At 33.2% G+C, this 21,817-nt stretch overlaps 2 protein-coding genes across 3 annotated transcripts in view; both read left to right on the plus strand.

The window, feature by feature from the left end:
- ass1 (argininosuccinate synthase 1) overlaps positions 1–5,189 on the plus strand; it is a 32,490-nt gene extending 27,301 nt beyond the window's left edge. The window contains exons 12-15 of the mRNA XM_016484476.1: positions 792–923; positions 1,903–2,059; positions 4,830–4,895; positions 4,977–5,189. Of these exons, the coding sequence (XP_016339962.1) occupies positions 792–923; positions 1,903–2,059; positions 4,830–4,895; positions 4,977–5,025 (404 nt within the window). The 3' untranslated portion in view covers positions 5,026–5,189. The remainder of the gene's footprint in view (positions 1–791; positions 924–1,902; positions 2,060–4,829; positions 4,896–4,976) is intronic.
- Positions 5,190–18,041: 12,852 nt separating this feature from the next.
- The window catches only part of fubp3 (far upstream element (FUSE) binding protein 3), a 25,236-nt gene continuing 21,460 nt past the window's right edge, over positions 18,042–21,817 (plus strand). Inside the window, exon 1 of one of the 2 annotated variants that reach the window (XM_016484481.1) lies at positions 18,042–18,210. In XM_016484481.1, coding sequence (XP_016339967.1) covers positions 18,115–18,210 — 96 coding nt within the window. In that variant the 5' untranslated portion in view covers positions 18,042–18,114. The remainder of the gene's footprint in view (positions 18,211–21,817) is intronic. The other variant, XM_016484482.1, reaches the window with a different exon arrangement.

The following is a 21,817-nucleotide window of genomic DNA, read 5'->3' on the forward strand; positions in this document are numbered from 1 at the left end:
ACACACACACACTCACACACACTCACACACACACACACACTCACTTACTCACTCACTCACTCACTCACAAACACACACACACTCAAACAAACACACACACACACACACACACATATATATATTGCTGATTTATTTATTTATATTTATTATATATTTAAAAAAAATTTATTATTGATATTTAGTGATATGTTACGCCATAGTACATCAAACACATTGATAATAATTTAAGAATCACATTTTGGTTGATTTGTCCATTGAAAAGCATATCCTGGGTTTTAAGCTAAATGGTGTGTATGCTGGTCATTTTCTGGCCTATAGAATGGACAGTCAATCATAATCGTGTGTGTTTGTGTAAAGACTTCATTCCCGTCTGTCAGCTCTGAGCTCTGAAGAATAAGCGGCCGCTGGACCTTCAGGTGTCCGTTCATCATCACCTGTGACCCTTCAGACAGCCGAGCGAAGCTTCATTTCTGTGTGACAGACGCAGACGCTGTAAATCACAGGGTGGAGTGAAGCTGAGCAGCGGATCCTGATGCTTTCCTCTTCTATTATCATTCATGTGGCAGCTGTCAATGTGCCCGTCAACACCCGTCGTCATGACAACCATCATTCGGAATTAATGGGATTGTTCCCATTGAAATCAGCACAGAAAACTCTTTTACCGCTGTTCTTATTTTTACTAGACATTGTCTACTCTTCTTGTGTTAATCAGTTTTGTGATGGTAAAATCTAACCTTTTTTTTTTTGGTCAGGGTTGAACTGTTGATTTTTTCATTTTCTTTACCCATCAGGTATCTATGAAACCCCTGGAGGAACCATCCTGCTTCACGCTCATCTGGACATCGAGACCTTCACGATGGACCGAGAGGTTCGGAAGATCAAGCAGAGTCTCGGCATCAAGTTCTCCGAGTTCATTTATAACGGTACGGATCAGGGTCGAGCTGCGATCATAAACCAACTCACATTTGCAGTTCAGAAAAGAGCATGTTTGTCCGTTCGTCTGTCTGTCTGTAACTCCACACACTCCCTGCTCACACTTTCTAGTTATGTTAAGCTTTAAAATATATTTTCAGGTAGAAATGGCTAAAATAGCTTTATAAACCAGATAGTTCCGGTGCTTGATTCTGATTGGCTGAGCTGCGTTCGAAGCTGTTGTAAATGACTCTACAAAGTAACATACACCTTTGTTTACGTTTGTCTGTTGCTCGGCAACCACTTTGTAGCAACCACAACTGTTTCTGAGGAGCTACATTGTTTGGTGGAAGAATACTGTTTTTATTAATATCATTACACTTTATTTGCTCCGTTTTATTTTGTGAAACCTTACTACGTATATGTAATAACCGTTTTATAAAAGCAATAAGCCCCGTGAAGCCGTGGTTTACAGTGAATTTATAACAGCTAAGTGGGTTTTAGGCACTCCGCGAACAACGCCTTTTAGCTGTTATAAAATCACTGTAAACCACTGCAAGTAAATAATAATAATAATAAACAATCACAAATGACTAGACATGTCATGCAAATTCGTTGGTCCTAAAGTGTGTGAACCCTGATGAATTATTCGCTTACTGTACTTCTGAAAGTACAGAACTTAATTGTTTATAATTATTTTAATTCAGTTATTTTAATATATTGCCGCTCCTAGTTTCTGTAAATTAAAAATGAGCAGTTTTGTCATTACTTTCGAAGAACCAGAAATATTTGGGAGGGCCTTTGAATATTGTCCTGAGGTTCCTGGAGTCAGAAAGTTTGAGGAGCGCTGGTTCACAAGAAAACCTCTGATATTTGACGTTTGCTAGATTATTGTTGATGAAGTGCTGTGGTTCTCTCTCTCTCTCTCGCTCTCTCTCTCTCTCTCTCGGTCTCTCTCTCTCTCTCTCTCTCTCTCGGTCTCTCTCTCAGGGTTCTGGTACAGTCCTGAGTGTGACTTCGTCCGTCACTGCATTGATAAATCTCAGGAGAGCGTGGAGGGTTGTGTGCAGCTGTCTGTCTTTAAGGGTCAGGTGTATATCCTCGGCCGAGAGTCGCCCAAATCCCTGTACAACGAGGAGCTGGTCAGGTAAAAACACCTCACATTATTCATATATATTATAAAACAGATAGTTCCGGTCCTTGATTCTGATTGGCTGAGCCGAGTTCAAAGCTGTTGTAAATTACTCTACAAAGTAACATACACCTTTGTTTACGTTTGTCTGTTGCTCGGCAACCAATAAGCCCTGTGAAGCCGTGTCGTACCTAACAACGCCCCTTAGCTGTTATAAAATCACTGTAAACCACGGCTTCTTGGGGCTTATTGCTTTAATTTGCAACAGCTTCGAACGTGGCTCAGCCAATCAGAATCAAGGACCGGAACTATCCGCTTTATAACATGCATTTGGGAACACAGCACTCACTGGGTTTACTTTTATTTGCACAATTGCATGATTTCATAATTTTACAGCAATTTTCCACCAATATAAAAGCTCAAGGATTTGAAATGTTAAAAGTGAAGAATTTAAAACTATAACCTGTAATGTAAAATAAAATTATTATAATTATTAAATATTAACTTTTTATTTTATTGTACAATTGTCATTTACAACAGTAATATTTCTCTCTTCAGTTGAATAAATAATGATAGTAATAATAATGGTTATTAATATTATTATATAAAAATATGATATATTATGTAAATATAATTTAAAAGAAAATAAAAAATATAATGGTAATAATTATTATTTTTATTATTATATGAAAATATGATATTATATGTAAAAAAAATCATATAATATTATTGTTAAATATTATATTTTAGAATAATAGAATATTAAAATTGTTATTATTGTTTTGTTGCATAAAATGTTGAATAAAATAATGAATAAAATGACCAGATAAAAAAAGAATAAAATAAAAATATTTAGTAAAATAGTATATTATATAAACATTTAATAAAATAATATAATAAAAGCATACAAAAAATAATTTGTGTGTGTGTGTGTGTGTGTGTGTGTGTGTGTGTGTGTGATGATGATGATGTCAGGAGCGCAGGAACAGTGAGATCATTGAGGTTTGACCCCTGTGTGACCCCTGAGGGCAGCTCCATCTGTCTAATGGCTGCGTTTGGAGGAAGTTGCGTGTTAAGCGTCCCGTGAAAGAAACTCTTTCAGCTTCAGATCTTCTTTTGACTTGCTCTGTACTACAGCTCCTGCGGTTTTCTGTCAGAAGAGCAAAAAAGACCTCGAACACTAGCTTGCTCTATTCTTTTTCTATTCTGTCGGTTTTCTTTTTATTTATTATATAATTAATAGTTTTCTTGCTGCGTTAGTCTATCATTTGTAAGTCTCTTTGGATAAAAGCGTCTGCTAAATGACTAAATGTAAATGTAAAAAAAAACAAGCAATGTATTGAACCGTGGGCTAACTGTATTGTTGCATCCCTAATTCACACCAAGAACTATAATGATAAAGATATCTATAACGATCCAGCGCATCCAGAGCAATGTTTTTATTAGGGCTGCCACTAACGACTTTTTTCTCTCTCGATTAATCTATCGACTAATTAATCGATGAATCGATTACTATAAATGACTAAATGTAATGTAATGTAAATGTAGAATAAAAGTTTGATTGTTTAAAAAAAAATGAAAACGAAGACTTAAAGCCTTAAATATTAGTACTGTCGTTTTGTTGTTGCAATGTAAAAATAAAATAATGATATTTTGCTCAAATACTGATTTTTACATTTTACAGTGAAACATTATAGTATTAAATTTTATTTTGTAATATTAGTGCTTTCAATCGATTAAAAATTTTTTCTGTAATTAATCACATATTAATCACAATATTATTATATTAAATAATATAGTAATATTTCTTACCTTGTAATATAGTAATATTGCTAAATTCAAAATTATATTAATATAGTAATATTTCTTTAGTATTTTTATTTACTAAAAAAAGCGCTCGTGTGTGTGTGTTATATATAAATATATAAAATTATATGTAATGTCTTTATACATATTATTTTTTATATTATATTTTTATATACTTGTATTAATGAACTATTTAAATCAGTTATTTATATTTATTGGTGGAGGTGCCCAGACGTTTTAATACAAAGGGCTAAAAATCTAACTTGATTGAGGGCTGTGGGCCAGAAGTGGATGTCGCATTATATCAAAATATATTATATTAAAATGTGTTACATTTTTATTAAATAATTAACTTTTTTTGAGTTATTGTTAGTCAAATTCAAAATCATTTTTTTTCACTGCCAAAAAAAAAAGAAATTATACTTCAATGCATGTTATTTTCCCCTATTATTTATTTTCACTTGGGATACAGCATGGCGGGCCAAATCAAAGGTCAACAGGGGTCAACTTTGGGCATTTCTGGTATTGAGTTAATGTTAAAAATCATCAATTCTTTCATCTTGGGTGAAATGTTTATATTAGTTCTGTCAGTCGATTAATCAGCATATTAGAATGATTTCTGAAGATCATGTGACACTGAAGACTGGAGTAATGATGCTGAAAATACAGCTGCGCATCACAGAAATAAATTACAGTTTAACAGATATTCACATAGAACACAGCTGTTTTACATTCTAAAAATATTTTACAATTTTACTCTATTTTTTAAATCAAATGAATGCAGCTTTGGTGAGCAGCAGAGACTTATTTCAGAAATCCTACTTCATGTACACTACTTTTGAACAGTTGTGTATCTATATTTGTGTATATGATGATGTTTCTGATTTGCTGTCTCTAATTTGTTTTAGTTGTTCTATAATGAGATTTAGAGTTTTCAGTCGTTATTGCTGCATGCTGTATTGATCTGGTTTTCTCTCAGTATGGATGTGCAGGGCGACTACGACCCCTGCGACGCCTCTGGATTCATCAGGATCAATGCGGTCAGGTCAGTCAAAGCAGTCTGAATGAGCGTGAGCTGTGTCTGTATCTGATCGAGGTGTTTCAGAGAGGATCTGCTGTGTTTCAGGCTGCGGGAACACAACCGTCTGCAGGGAGCCGCTCAGAAGAAGCTCTGAAGATCTCGGTGATTCTGTTACTGATTTCAAATCTGGGGCCAGGTGTTCAGAAAGTTTAATCTGGATCAGAATGACCTGGATTTGGAAATCCCATACACACTTTTCCAGATTTCCAAATCTGGATTACTAGTGCTCTACGGAGCCCCTAAAGGGACATAGTGATGTTTTGCATTCTAGTTTTGCATTGCATTTACACAAATAACTACTTCTGACTGCTCCATCTCTGATGATTGTGCCAATGTAGTTTACAAGCAGTGATTAAAAACAAACAAACTTGAAATTAACAGCTGTTTGGGGATATATTGCATGTTACAAATGTTGTATCTTTTGGAACAGTTTTAAAGTTTTATTACATTTTTGTTCCTGAAATCCACCCTTCTGCTGGGATCAGAATAATCAAAAGTATCCCAATCTTACTAAAACGTTTTGAACAACACAAACTGAGGATTTAATCCAGATCAAAACCAAAAGATTGGATTTTGTGATCTGATCCGAATTCAGAATGCTTTTTTTCTTTTGAACACCCCATTTTCAAGATTCGATCCAATCCGATGACCAACATCCGATCAGATTACTTTTGAACAACTGGCCCCTGACGATATATAAAAAAAAGAAATAACATCAATTTGTGCATTTTAATGTATTTGAAAGACAAAAGACTTCCAAAGACACAGTAATCCATGATTAAATAACCGTCTGAGTGATAATTAATCAATCGTGTAATCAATAAAAAAGTAACTGTAGTCTGAGTACAAGTATTTTTAAAAGTAATTTAATCTAATCACAAGTACTTAATTTTTGGAATCTGATTATGTAATCCAGATTATATGTAATCAACTACTACCCAGCTCTGCATGTAACTATCATGATACAGCCTGTTACTGATGAAATCTGATTAAAACACCCAAAATATGAAAAAAATCTGTTTGTCAGTCATGTAATTTATGCACATTTATGCGTTTACATTTATGCATTTTACACATTCATTTTGCACTTATGCATTTACATTTATGCACTTTATACTTATGCATTTTACACATGCATTTTACACTTACACATGTACATTTATGCATTTTACTCATGCATTTACGCTTACAAATTTTACAATATGCATTTACATTAATGCATTTTACAATACATTTATGCATTTTACTCATGCATTTACATTTATGCATTTTACAATATGCATTTACATTAATGTATTTTACAATACATTTATGCATTGTACTCTTATGCATTTACATTTATGCATTTCCATTCATGCATTTACGCTTATGAATTTTACACTTATGCATTTACATGTATGCATTTAGCTGTTGCTTTTATACAAAGCAACTTACGAAAGGGGAACAAAAGCAATTCATCAAAAGACAGACATGAATGATCCTATGATTATTGTTCAACATGTATAATGTGACAGTCCTTTAATTCTAATTTCTGATTGAATGAGCTGCATTTGAAGCCTTTAGATATGAAAGCAGCAGGTACTTCAGATGTCCTTCAGTCCATCAGTCTGATGTTTACTGTGCTTTAAATCATCAGTTTCTCATTGCAGATCTTCCTCTCAGCCCAGGCTTTTAAAGCAAAGAGAAAGAACAAATAACCATCATGATGTGACATCCGTGATGTTTTCAGTCCTCGGCAAAGCCATTTACTCTCCATCAACAAATACTTCTGCACTTCTTCCTCTTAAGGTGCCAAACTGTGGCTTTCTGCTCCCTTTCCATTTCTGTCGTGCTCGTTGAATGTTGTTCTTTGGTGGGGACAGAACCTGGATCCCCCCCGCTGCTGGTAATAGATGGCAGGGATGCGTTCAGTCTTTCAGCCAGACCAGAATCCCCTGCTTCAGCTGCTCAATTACACCGCAGGCGTCTCCATCCGCTCCTCCAATTACACCACCGGCCCCCTTTATTTACAAGCATGTGCATACGTGAAGACAAATTGCCTGGAGATCTCTCAGACCTGCTGCAATTTGGACGTTTCTTCTGCCGAGATGAAGCCACTGTTGAATTAGTCGCTCAGGCTGAAGGAGCGTCACATACTGCGCTTACGCTTTCTGCTCCACTATACAATGTGAACGCTGAGCACATTTTCTGTATGTATGCAATACATGCAACTTCCAAAAGACAAAAAAGGTAAATAAATGAATTAGTTTTGAGGTCAAAATATGTAATTTAGCTATGGAAACCCATTTCTGCCACTGAATTAAAAAATTGCAATTATGACTTTATATCTCGCAATTATGCCTTTTTTTTTTTTTCGCAATTATGACTATATCTCGCAATCATGACTTTTTGAAATTGACTTTTTTCGCAATTATGATTGTATCTCGCAGTTATGACTTTTCTCGCAATTATGACTTTTTTCTCGCAATTATGATTTTGTATCTTGCAATCATGAATTTTTTTTTCGCAATTATGACTGTAGCTTGCAATCATTAATTTTTTGCAATTATTACTTTTTTCCCGCAATTATGACTTTGTATCTTGCAATTATTACTTTTTTCGCAAATATGACTATAGCTCGCAATCATGAATTTTTTGCAATTATGGCTTTTTTCACAATTGATTATATCTCACAATTATGACTTTTTTTCGTGCAATTATGACTTTTTTCTCACAATTTTTTTTTCACAATTGACTTTTTTTCGTGCAATTATGACTTTTTTTCTCACAATTATGAATTTTTTCACAATTATGACTTTATATCTCGCAGTTCTGACTTTTTTCTCACAATTAAGACTGTTTTCGCAATTATGACTATCGCGCAATCATGAATTTTTTTGAAATTATGACTTTTTTCACAATTATGATTATATCTCACAATTATGACTTTTTTCATGCAATTATGACTTTTTTTCTCACAATTATGAATTTTTTCACAATTATGACTTTTTTCGTGCAATCATGATTTTTTTTTAAATTATGACTTTTTTCACAATTATGATTATACATAATTATAACTTTTTTCATGCAATTACGACTTCTCACAATTATGATTTTTTTCACAATTATGACTTTTTTTGTGCAATTATGACCTCACAATTATGATTTTTTTTTCACAATTATGACTATATTTCGCAATTATGACTTTTTCACAATTATGACTTTTTTCTCACAATTATGACTTTGTATCTCACAATTATGACTTTTTTTGCAATTATTACTTTTTTCACAATTATGACTATAGCTCGCAATCATGAATTTTTTGCAATTATGACTTTTTTGCAATTGATTATATCTCACAATTATGACTTTTTTATCAATTATTTTTTTCACAATTATGACTTTTTTCTCACAATTATGATTTTTTTTCACAATTATGACGTTATATCTCACAATTATGACTTTTTGCAATTATGACTGTTCGCAATTATGACTTTCACAATTGACTTTTTTCTCACAATTATGACTTTTTTCAGAATTATGACTTTATATCTCGCAATCATGAATTTTTTTCACAATTATGACTTTTTTCGTGCAATTATGACTTTTTTTGCAATTATGACTATATCGCAATCATTAATTTTTTGCAATTATGACTGTTCGCAGTTATGACTATATCTCGTAATCATTCATTTTTTACAATAATGACTTTTTTTTCGCAATTATGACTTTTTTCTCACAATTATGATTTTTTTTCACAATTATGACTTTTTTCTCAATTATGACTTTGTATCTTGCAATTATGACTTTATATCTCGCAATTCTGGCTTTTTTCTTACAATTCTGAGTTTATATTTCACAAGTCTGTTTAATAAAAAATATAAAAAGGTAATTGTGACTTTTAATCTCACAGACCTTAACACTTTTTCACTGGAGGAAGCGTTATTATGGATTATGGACTCGTATTTGAGTTAAAAACATCTCAATGATGTATTTGTTTCAGCTTTTGTCTTCTCCAGATGTTAACTGATGGACTGGAGTGCTGTGGATTATTGTGATGTTTTTATCAGCTGTTTGGACTCTCATTCTGACGGCACCCATTCACTGCAGAGCATCCACTGCTGAGACACTGATGCAATGCTGCATTTCTCCAAACCTGATGAAGAAACACACTCATATGTATACTCATCTGATGGCCTGAGGGTAAATTTGAATTTTTGGGTGAACTATTCCTTTAAATTTATTGACATCTTGCATGTTCTGCAAGGGGGTGTAAACTTATGAGCAGAACTGTAAATGATAGACTATCAGGATTTGATACTATAGAAAAAAACCTGATGCATGACTGACATGCACTGAGTACTCTTTCCCAGAATGCAATGTGCTTGACTTGATCTCTGAATCAGCATTAGTATGTTCGTCTGCTGTGGTGTTTGTTTCAGCTCATGTGTTTGCCGCAGACAGGAAGTGGAGTCAGCAGCTTCCTGTGTCTCACGTTCTCAGATCTTCTACCTGTCAGTCGAGGTATGAAAGCATGGCGAGCCATCCAGGTGAATTAATGATCCGTGACCTTCCCTCAATTACGTCTCATTACGCCGCAGCCCTGGGGGATTCTGGGACACAATGGGAAGACGAGAATTAAGAGTCATCTCTGAAAGCCAATCTTGCTGTCTGTCACTCAACATCACACAAAGAGCTGCTCTGTTCAGACAAAACCCTTCGTTTCGCTTCATTTCTGATTATAGCTCTGTGTTCAGGGCACAGATTTACCAGAGTAAACTAGAGTGTTACTAGAGTTCTCTCTGTAAAAATCACAATAAATCAACATGCAAATAGTTAGACACTGAAGTTACACTAAAGCATTATCAGTAACTAAAATTAAGTTACTGAAATTAAGTTAAGTTAGTGTGTGTGTGTGTGTCTGTGTGAGTGTGTGTGTAGTGTGTGTGTGTGTAGTGTGTGTGCATGCGTGTGAGTGTGTGTGTGAGTGAGTGTGTAGTGTGAGTGTGTAGTGTGAGTGTGTGAGTGTGAGTGTGTGAGTGTGTGTGAGTGTGAGTGTGTAGTGTAATTTTAATAATAGTGTAAGTGCTAAAATTGTAGTAAAAACTACTTTAAAAACATTTGTTTAACTGAAATTAAAATATATATCTAATAAATATATATATATTAAATTAAGCTTATTTTATTTCAGTTAGTTGGCAAGGCAACATTTCAAATTTTCATTTAGTTTAAGTTGAAGTACTAGAATTGCTAAAACTAAACCTGAAATAAAAATGAATAAAAACTAAATATACTTATATGTAAATATTTAAATATATTTGTATTTATATATTATATATTTAAATATAGAATATATATATATATATATATTAACAAATAATAATAATAAAAAGACAAAAGTACTACAAAATAAAAAATAAACTAAAATGAAAATGGAAAATATTACATTTTTATTAAAAATATTAATAAATACAATAATATTAATTAGTGCTATTTTAATATCTTGAAAAAAAAATTATAGTTTTTATTAATAATTTAAATTAAATTATATTCTCCATTATTATATTTTTAAAGTTTTAGTAATTTTGTTGTTTTTGTAATTTTATAAAAAAAAAAATGCATCGAATTTTTGTTCATTTTCATTTTGCTTTTAGTTTTAGTTATTTTAGTGCATCAAGTTAAACTAAATGAAAAAGATAAAATGTTTATTTTATGTCAAGTAAATGTTTTTACTTTTAGTTAATTATTATCACCCTGATATTAATAATACAAAACCCCCCTGAAAATAGAAATGTAAATGTATATAGTGTAATTTGTTTTCATTCACATTTTATTGTAACGAAAATGTTTTTTTTATGATTTTAGTTAATCACCCTGATATTAATGATACTTAAGAAAGCAGTGATTTATACTGTAATTTGCTTTCATTCGACCATCTTTTGCTCCTCTGTTTGCATTCACATGTCTTCCAGTGTTCTCGTTTACGCTTTACTGGAGTCTGAACTAAAGCTTTGTAATCCTCTGCTGTCATGAAGTCAATCAGGTGAACCTGAGAAGAGTCACCTGCATGCGTCTCGCTGATCTGTGTTCTGCACAATGACCGCAGGCCTTTATTAACATCAATTATAGTAACCCAAGACTCACATGGGCCCCTGCTGCTCCACGGAGGCCCCTCGTCTCACTTGTTTCCATTAAGGGTCTGCGGACAATTATGTCAAATGACATGGAGATCCAGGAAAAGGTACAGAAGCAAAGCCTGTTTGAAGTCAGTGTTAATTTTTTTAAGCCAGTTTTAACATTTTTTTCACTGACGACAACGAGACGATAACGAACTAAAACTCTTTTTGAATGACAAAAACTATGACGACTATTTATTGACATTTTCGTCAACGAATAAAAACGAGATGAAAATGTTAGGGAGGGACGATTTGGGAAGAGATTCATTCAGAACGAATCTGCTGCGTGGTTCGGAGGTTAGATGCGTACATATGAACCGGCGGGACATAAGCTAACATACACTTGCTGCACGTCGCATAAAACATTAAAAAATGTCAATATGTGGGAGTAAAAGAAGAGCAGACATATGGATAAATCTGACGATGCAGGAGAGAACTCAACTCGGTCTGGTTTTCAGAGCGCAGACACTGAAGCACACACACAGAAAGCGCCTCTCACAGCGCGCGAGTACTCTTTCGCTTCACATGAATGGAGAATTACACACAAAATGATGTCGAATTGTCCGTTTTGACGAGTATTCACGTAAACAGTTGATTACGTCTTATTGTTCTTTATGAGAAGTGGTTTTATTTAAATGTTAAAAATAAAGGCATGTTGTGTGTCACAGCAGTTAAATCTGTGTCTATCATGATAAAACCTTAATATCAAACCTATATAATGAGTTTGGAAATTTTAGAGAAATGCTTAATAAATGCACTGTAACTAAACCCATTAGATTTTAACCGACCACATTTACTGTAGATTTAGTCGACTAAAATCTTATGATATGTAGTCAACTAATTCAGAGGACTAAAATATGACTAAAACTAAGTCAAAAGATTATGACTAGAACGAAATCAGAATCTGCTGTCGATTCGAGCTCTGGTGTGAAGTCAGTGTGTGTCTGAGGAACTGCTGAGATTTGTTAAGGATGATGACAGGAATCTGGAGGTTAAGACGCTCTGGAGGTTTGATCTCAGGCTAATGGCTCTGGATGGATATGAGCTCATATCTGCTCTCTTCATAGATTTATTACGCTCCGGTGCGATCATTAGACTGGTTTAAAAGGCTGTTTAAGGCATAAAGTCAGACTAATGTGGCACTTTTTGGGTTTGCGGTTCACACTGGTGTAAAGCATCACTACTCACTGTTATTATTATTTATTTACTTTACTTATTTATTTATTTTTATTATAGTTATATATATATAGTTATTATATATACACATGTATAATTTATACATTTGTTTTATTAGTTATCTCTGCATCAATGTATATTTTTAAACAAATGTTTATTTATCATTTATCTCTGCAAATGTATTCATATTTATTTATTGTTATATCTGCATATATATATATATATATGTGTGTGTGTGTGTACATATATTTATTGTTTAGTTGTTTATTTTATTCTCTAAATATATGTATATTATTTATTTAATGTTATCTCTGGATATATATTTTGTACATTTATTTATTTATTTAATAATACTTATCTCTGCATGTATATTTTTGAACATTTATTTATTTACTTATTTTTATTATAGTTATCTTTGCCTATATGTATAATTTATCAATTTGTTTTATTAGTTAACTCTGCATCAATGTATATTTTTGAACAAATGTTTATTTATTTATAATTTATCTCTGCATATTTAATTATATTTATTTATTGTTATATCTGCATATATATATATATATATATATATATCTGTGTACATATATTTATTGTTTAGTTGTTTATTTTATTCTCTAAATATATGTATATTATTTATTTATTAATGTTATCTCCGCATATATATTTTGTACATTTATTTATTTAATTATACTAATGTATATTTTGTAACATTTACAGTGGGTTACTGGAGATATAGAGCGACGACTGATATTTAGACCATTTTATGATGATACAATGTCAGTATCTGCTGTACTGTTATAACGATCTCATTGATTTACAGCACAAGCAGCAGAATTTCATCATATCAGCACATCATTCATATTTTTGCTTAGTTTGAGTCTCTGAATAAAATTGAGCTGTTTTTTCCTCCATTTTCTCACTGTATCAGACTATATGAGCCATAAGAGCCTGATATGCAAATTCGTTTTTAAATATATTTTTTCTAAAGGTTCTATTTAAAAACATTTTTCTGGCTATTATTTCATATGCCAGGCTTTAAAGGGGTCATCGGATGCCCATTTTCCACAAGTTGATATGATTTAGTTGTTGTTTATATAGAGAGTGGCATCAATTATTTTATAGCATTTATTTATTTGTTACGAAGTGATGTAATAGCATTAATGCATAAATAACACAACTATGATTTGGGCTTGTTTTTTTTATTTTTCCAGATAATAGTGAACGTAGGAGTGTTTAATGACAAGAAGACGGGCACAAAATAATTCACATGATGACAAAAATGTAATAATTATTTAATAATAAAAAAAAATTTAATTAAAAAAAAGTATGTTAGTAAATCTGATGTTTCTAGCAGAAATGTAAACAATCTTTCATGATGACATGAGGTCAGTAATCTTGATGTATATTTAACAATTAAGCTTCTTTATTGTGATGCATTTCCTATAAAGTGCTGTAAGTGAATGGTAAACGTCGTTTGTGTGAAGCTCTCAGGTTTTTCTCTGCTGTGTGCATTTGTTTGAGAATGGAAAAGCTTTCATCCACGTTTGCTGTAATCGCCAGAAGTCTGTCCCTGTTAGAGCATGCTGGGAGAAAGTGCACAAACAACTGCATTTACCTGTTATTACCTCACAGCCAACACAATGCATCCGCACACCTCCAGGAAAACAGCACAGGTGGAGAATAAGTGCTGGACAAAGAGAAAGAGGAGAGACGAGGGACGGCCGACAGCAGGATGGGGTCAAAAACATCCCTCATTTTCACCGCAGGGCCTCTGTGTGATTGAGTCGTTGAGAGGGTCTGTGGTTCTCAGACGCTCTCTCGCTGATAAAAGCCCGTGTAACGGATCATCTGTGTCTGCAAAACTGAGAGCAAAGGCTCCCAAACTTTCATTTACTTTAATTGGTTTCAGAGAAGCTTCACACTGCAAAAGATGTCTTGATTTCCAGAACAAACATACTTAAATCAACATGCATTTACTTAGATATGCAGTCTTGAGTCTATGCTTCAAACAAGAACACAAATCTGCCAACGGAATCAGAAAAGCAGTTTTATTCTGACCTCACTGGCAGACTTTTGCTCTTGTTTTAAGTGAAAACTCACTTAATTTTGGAAACGAGGCTTAATAGCTCAAGTCATTCTAAATATTTTAAGAATGTTTAGATGTCTGTACTGGAAAACGGGACAAAATTTATTTTTTTTGCAGTGCATTACAATTCAATCTCCACATTCTGTAGGAAATAAAAATAAAAATATCTGCAAACTCCATTATGCTTTGTGAGATGTGAAAGATATACCGCCGGATATACAATGATGTGCAAATGCATCTAAATAAACTTTATTTACAAATTGGCATGAGCTGAAATCCATCATAGCAGACTAGAAATTATTTCTATATACACTGAACAAAATTATAAACGCAACACTTTTGTTTTTGCCCCCATTTTTCATGAGCTGAACTCAAAGATCTAAGACTTTTTCTATGTACACAAAAGGCCTATTTCTCTCAAATATTGTTCACAAATCTGTCTAAATCTGTGTTAGTGAGCACTTCTCCTTTGCCGAGATAATCCATCCACCTCACAGGTGTGGCATATCAAGATGCTGATTAGACAGCATGATTATTGCACAGGTGTGCCTTAGGCTGGCCACAATAAAAGGCCACTCTAAAATGTGCAGTTTTACTGTATTGGGGGGTCCGAAAACCAGTCAGTATCTGGTGTGACCACCATTTGCCTCACGCAGTGCAACACATCTCCTTCGCATAGAGTTGATCAGGTTGTTGATATTTGAGAGAAATAGGCCTTTTGTGTACATAGAAAAAGTCTTAGATCTTTGAGTTCAGCTCATGAAAAATGGGGGCAAAAACAAAAGTGTTGCGTTTATAATTTTGTTCAGTGTACATAGTATATGCTAACCATAGTTTCCACCAAAAATACTAATAATAGTAAATACTAATACTAATAATCACTAAGGTCAACAGGTGGATGAAAACCAATATCTCAATGGGCCTGTTTATTCTTGAACCGGTCAACACGTCTAGGAAAATGATTTTGCAGTCTGCATGGGTTTGAAGACTGTTTTATTGCTCATATGCAGCTGGAAATGACTTGCAGGTGAACGACTGTCAGAAAATAAGACTTAAGTTAAAGGAATAGTTCATCCAAAAATTAAAGTGTACTGTAAATGTGCTCACCCTCAGGCCTCCTAAGATGCAGATGAGTTTGTTTCTTCATCAGGTTTGTAGAAATGTAGCATTGCATCAGTCAGCAATGGATGCTCTGCAGTGAATGGGTGCCGTCAGAATGAGAGTCCAAACAGCTGATAAAAACATCACAATAATCCACAAGTAATCCACAGCACTCCAGTCCATCAGTTAACATCTGGAGAAGACAAAAGCTGAAACTAATACAGCATTAAGACGCTTTTAACTCAAATACATAGAGTGCATAATCCATAATAACACTTCCTCCAGTGAAAAAGCAGTGTTACTGTAATTTAACTGAGTTAATAAGAATATTGGTAACACTTAAATGTCCAATTCTCACTATTGACTAGTTGGTTATTAGCATGAATACTACTGGGATATTGGCTGTTGATTATTACTTAAAAAGCACATATTAATTCTGCAAGACCTTATTCTAAATCCTTAATCCTACCCAATTCTTAAACTTAACCAGTGCTTGGGGGTAACTCATTACAAGTAACGCGAGTTACGTAATCAGATTACTTTTTTCAAGTAACGAGTAAAGTAACGCATTACTTTTTAATTTACAAGAGAATATCTGAGTTACTTTTTCAAATAATTAATGCAAGTTACTTTTTTTTCCCAATTTATTGATTGACAGCTCTGGTGTCGCCATGGTGACAGAAATCAGAAGATGTTACTGTAGTTCTAAAATAAATATGAATATGCATTAATTCATCTCACTCACAAACAAAATAAAACACAGATTCAGTATTCCTCAAAATGAATAAAAATAATGCAACTCAGAATATGACGCAAACCTGCAATAATTAAATGCTAAACAACACAAATATGCTTTATGTATTTAATCCCATTCTATTTGCTTCTGAGCTTCGATGATCCAGTTCAACCGTACTAATAAGCACAAATTACTCTAGATGAACATTTGTGTGTGTTTTTTTTATTGCTGAAGTGTTTTCTTCTTCTGCGTTCTACTGTACGGACGTAACTGTACTTTCCCTTCAGCCTGAGGCTTATTCATTTCACGTTTGGTGTGAAAAGTCTTTTATATTTGCCAAAAATAGAACTTTTGTATTTTAAAAACGTAAAAGAACGTAAAAAAAGTAACGCAAAAGTAACGTAGCGCATCACTTTCCAGAAAAAGTAACTAAGTAACGTTAGTAGTTACTTTTTTATGGAGTAACGCAACATTGTAACGCATTACTTTTAAAAGTAACTTTCCCCAACACTGGTATCTACTGTACAAAAGTAGCAAAACTTCTTTAAAATCAAACATAAAACTGAACAGAAGCCCAACAGTATGCAAACATATTAACATGACAGAGGCAGAAATGGTAAATCGACAATTTTGTAAAAGCAGAAGTGTGATTTACCAGCCAAACACAATGAACAAACCAGGGTACTTTTCATTAACTAAAACTAAAACTATTAAAATATTTTTGTTCATTAAAATAAAGCTGAAATAAAATAAATATTTAATTAAAAAAAATTTAAAATGAGAATTCTACCTTGGCAACAATCTGAAATAAGTTTATGTTGAAGCACTAAATTTACTAAATGAAAATAAATAAAAACTAAAAGAAAAGGCTTTTATATTTGCCAAAAATATAACTTTTTTATTTTAAAAACAAACAAGCAAGCCCTGTGCAGATTTAAAAAGTAACGCAAAAGTAACGTAACGCATCACTTTCCAGAAAAAGTAACTAAGTAACGTTAGTATTTACTTTTTTATGGAGTAATGCAACATTGTAACGCATTACTTTTAAAAGTAACTTTCCCCAACACTGAACTTAACAACTACTTTACTAAGTATTAATAAGCAGTAATTAGGAGTATATTGAGGCAAAAGTCATAGTTAACAGTTGGTTAATAGTGAGAATTGGACCCTAATATAAAGTGTGACCAGAATAATTTATGTAGTTATCTATTATTTATTTGAAAGAAATAAAATAACCGTTTCATGTCTATCCTTGTATCAATAACTTGTTGAGGTTGATAAAGGATTTAGAAAGTAAGTAATTAAATATAGTTATCTATTATTATTAATCTGAAAGAATTAAAAGAACCGTTTCAGGTCTATCCTTGAATCATTTACTTGTCGATGTTGATATAGGATTTAGAAAGTAATTAGTAATAAGAGAGTAATTTGTACAGTAACCACTATTGAAGATTAGTAATTATTACGTAAGAAATAAAAAAGTTTTAAAAAGAATAAAATTAATTAATATAATTAATTAAAATGAAATACATTAAATAAAAGACTTCTTGTGCTCTACATAAAAATAGTATGAATATATGATAACTATAATATATAATAATATAATAAATATAACCAAAGCAAAAAGTTACATAAGAAATAAAATCCAAAAACAATAAAAAATTAATCAATTAAAACTGAAATGCTTGTTAATGAAAGAATTGCCAAGTAAGGTCAGATTAGGTTTAAAAAGTAATAAAGTGAACTCTTTATTGAATAAGCTAATAAATCAATAATTAAGTACAGTGCAGTGAAACGCCGTAAGAACCACGTGTGTGAAATCTCGCAGAGTCTCGTCTCTCGCTGAGGTCTCGCGAGTCTCCTGCGCGCGTTTCCTGTTCCGGGGTCGGTAGTGTACGCTGTGTGTGTTTATGCGCTTGTGTGTGTGTGATGATGATGATGGCGGAGCTGGTGCAGGGACAGGCCTCGGTGGCTCAGACCGGGATGAAGGAGGGATTCACGGACCCCTTCCACCGCGCACGACAGGTAGAGGCGCGAGCGTGTGTGTGTGTGTGTGTGTGTGTGTTTGACGCGAGAGCGTCTAGACTGAGAACGCTTAGCTTGCTAGCTGCTAGTGCTGCAGGAGCTTTAAAACTCCAGCACACACACTCACACACACACAGATTAAGGCCACAACACAACAACAACCGTAAAACAGCATTTAGACGCGATCAAATCGCGCAACATCGCGCTGACAGCAACTTTAGCGCGGTCTGCTCGACCACAAACTCCGAAAACAGCAGCGACAAACTGCTGCAACCTGTTGTTGTCCTACACACTTCTTACAACTTCCCTCCGCGAACTCCATTACACCATTACATACAGTATTGCGTGTAGTGCATCTGCTCGTATGAGCATTTTTAATACTCAATCTTCATCTCAGCGGAAATACTACATGCAACACTACATGTAATGGAAAAATGACACTTAAAATTATTAAAAGTACTCATTTCACCATTACATATAGTGTTGTAAGTAGTATATCTGCTCATATGTGCGATTTTTAATAAGTGTAACTCATTTTACCATTACATACAGTATTGTGTGTAGTGCATCTGCTCATGAGTACTTTTAATACTCATAATCTTCATCTGAGCTGAAATGCTACATGCAATACTATATGCAATGGCAAAATGGTCACTTTTAATAATTATAATCATCATTTTTACACTATACATAACATTGCATGAAGTATATCTGCTCAGATGAAGATTACAGTTATTAAAAGTGCTCATTTCACCATTTCATACAGTATTTTGTGTAGTGCTTCTGCTCATATGAGCACTTTTAATACTCATAATCTCAGCGGAAATACTACATGCAGTACTTTGTAATGGTAAAATGATGATTTAAAGTACTCATCTTAGAAAGATATAGTACTTGCAATACTATATGTAATCGTAAAATGGTGCTTATAATGATTAAAAGTTATCATTGCACCATTACATACGAGTATTGCATGTAGTATATCTGCTCAGAGATGAGCAGTTTTCATTATTTTAATCATCATTTTACTGTTGTATGTAGTATTGCATGTAGTATTTCCGCTGAGGTGAAGCTTGAGTATTAAAAGTACTCATCTGAGCAGATATACTACTTGCAATACTGCATGTAATCGTACACCAGTGCATACAGTATTGTGTGTAGTATATCTGCTCGGATGAGTACTTTAAATACTCATAATCTTCATCTCAGCAGAAATACTACATGCAGTGCTATATTTAGTAGTAAAATGATGATTTAAAGTACTCATCTGAGCAGATATAGTACTTGCAATACTATATGAAATCGTAAAATGACGCATATAATGATTAAAAGTGATCATTTCACCATTACATATAGTATTGCATGTAGTATTTCTGCTCCGATGAGCACTTTTAATCATCATTTTGTCATTGGATGTAGTACTGCATGCAGTATTATTGCTGAGATAAAGATTATGAGTATTAATAGTACTCATATCAGCAGAAATGCTACATGCAACACTATATGTAGTGGTAAAATGATGATTGTAATTATTAAAAGTGCTTATTATACCATTACATATAGTATTGCGTGCAGTATATCTGCTCGGATGAGAACTTTAAATACTCATAATCTTCATCTCAGTGGAAATACTACATGCAGTACTATATGTAATGGTAAAATGATGATTAAAAGTACTCATCTGAGCAGATACTTGCAATACTATATGTAATCATAAAATTACACTTATAGTGATTAAAGTGATAATTTTACCATTACATATAGTATTGCATGTAGTATTTCTGCTGAGATGAAGACTGAGTATTAAAACTCCTCTTTTTACCATTCCATATAGTATTGCATGTAGTATATCTGCTCAGATCAGCACTTTTAGTCATTTTAATATTCATTTTACCATTGTATGGCCTGTAGTATATGTGCTCCGATGAGCTGTTTTAATACTCATAATGTTCATATCAGCAGAAATACTACATGCAATACTATATTTAATGATAAAATAACAATCATTATTAAAGTACTATTTTTAGCATTGCATATAGTATTGCAAGTATTACACCTGTTGCTGAGATGAAGATTGAGTATTAAAAGTGTTAAAAAATAAAAAGTATTAAAATAAACAATCTTCATTTTATTATGTATAGTATTGCATGTAGTAAATCTGCTGAGATCAGAGCACTTTTATGATGTTAAATAATAATTATAGAAGTGCTACATGTAGGATATATGCTTAGATGAGCAGTTTTAACCATTCTAAGTGTAATTTTACCATTACGTATTGTATTGCATGTAGTATATCTGCTCATATGAGCACTTTGAATAATTGCAATAGTATAGGTAATGGTAAAATAAAGATTACATGCAGTATATCTGCTACAATGAGCACTTTTATTAATTATAGTCATTTTACTATTACATATTGCATGCACTATATCTGCTCATATCAGCACTTTTAATACTCAAAATCTAAATTTTACAATTATATGCAGTAGTGCGTGAAGTATATTTACAATTAAAGGTCTTACACTATACCACAGAAGTTCTTGCAGTTATTTTGGTCGTTGAGTTCATTGTTAAAGTCATTGATTTCATGAGAGCTGTACAGTGAGCAGCGACATGCAGCTGTCATGACACACGCGCGTCAGTATTTCAGAGAGAAGCTCGCGCTGTGAATATGAGACACTTTGAGAGGAGTCGCTCATGCATGTGCCACGCCACGTTTGCATAACATGAAAAACCAGACGGGAGGTGTAAACTCGCATGAGTTTTCCATTATTATCGCTTATTTGTACCATGCAGGTGTGATTTCAAGAGTGTAACTTTGTCATACAGGTTGCAAACAATTGCATCCTTCATTTTCGTTAATGTTAATAAATTAATAAATAGTGATTTTATAACAGCTAAGGGGCGTTGTTCGCGGAGTGCCTAAAACCCACTTAGCTGTTATAAATTCACTGTAAACCACGGCTTCACGGGTTATTCCATATACGTAGTAAGGTTTCACAAAATAAAACAGAGCAAATAAAGTGTAATGATATTAATAAAAACAGTATTCTTCCACCAAACAATGTAGCTCCTCAGAAACAGTTGTGTTTGCTACAAAGTGGTTGCCGAGCAACAGACAAACGTAAACAAAGATGTATGTTACTTTGTAGAGTCATTTACAACAGCTTCGAACGTGTCTCAGCCAATCAGAGTCAAGCACCGGAACTCTCCTCTTTATAAGTTTTTAGACATATTTGAGATGTTAATGCAGATGAGTGTAGAGTTGTTGTCTCTGAATGACTTCATTGTAAATCTCCTGAGTGTCGGCGCTTGTAAGGAGGCGCCTGACGGATCGATACTCCGTTAAGAGCCTGATACTGTAGCGACAGACTGCGTGTCTTCTGCTTTCTACAGTAACAGCTCGAGTTTGATCATGTGTGTAATAGTAGTTAATATGGGTCAGTTTGTGGGATGGTTGTGTATTAATAAATCAATAATAAAAGGATACATTTAATTTATAATGTCTTAAATCTCATTTTGTAAAAAAAAAAATCATGAACCAAATCGAATCGTGAAATCAAAATCGTGAATCGAATCGAATCGAATCGTGAGTTGAGTGAATCGT

Source organism: Sinocyclocheilus anshuiensis, unplaced genomic scaffold (genome assembly GCF_001515605.1).
Source record: "Sinocyclocheilus anshuiensis isolate Anshui unplaced genomic scaffold, SAMN03320099.WGS_v1.1 scaffold745, whole genome shotgun sequence".
In the NCBI taxonomy this organism is placed as follows: Eukaryota; Metazoa; Chordata; class Actinopteri; order Cypriniformes; family Cyprinidae; genus Sinocyclocheilus; species Sinocyclocheilus anshuiensis.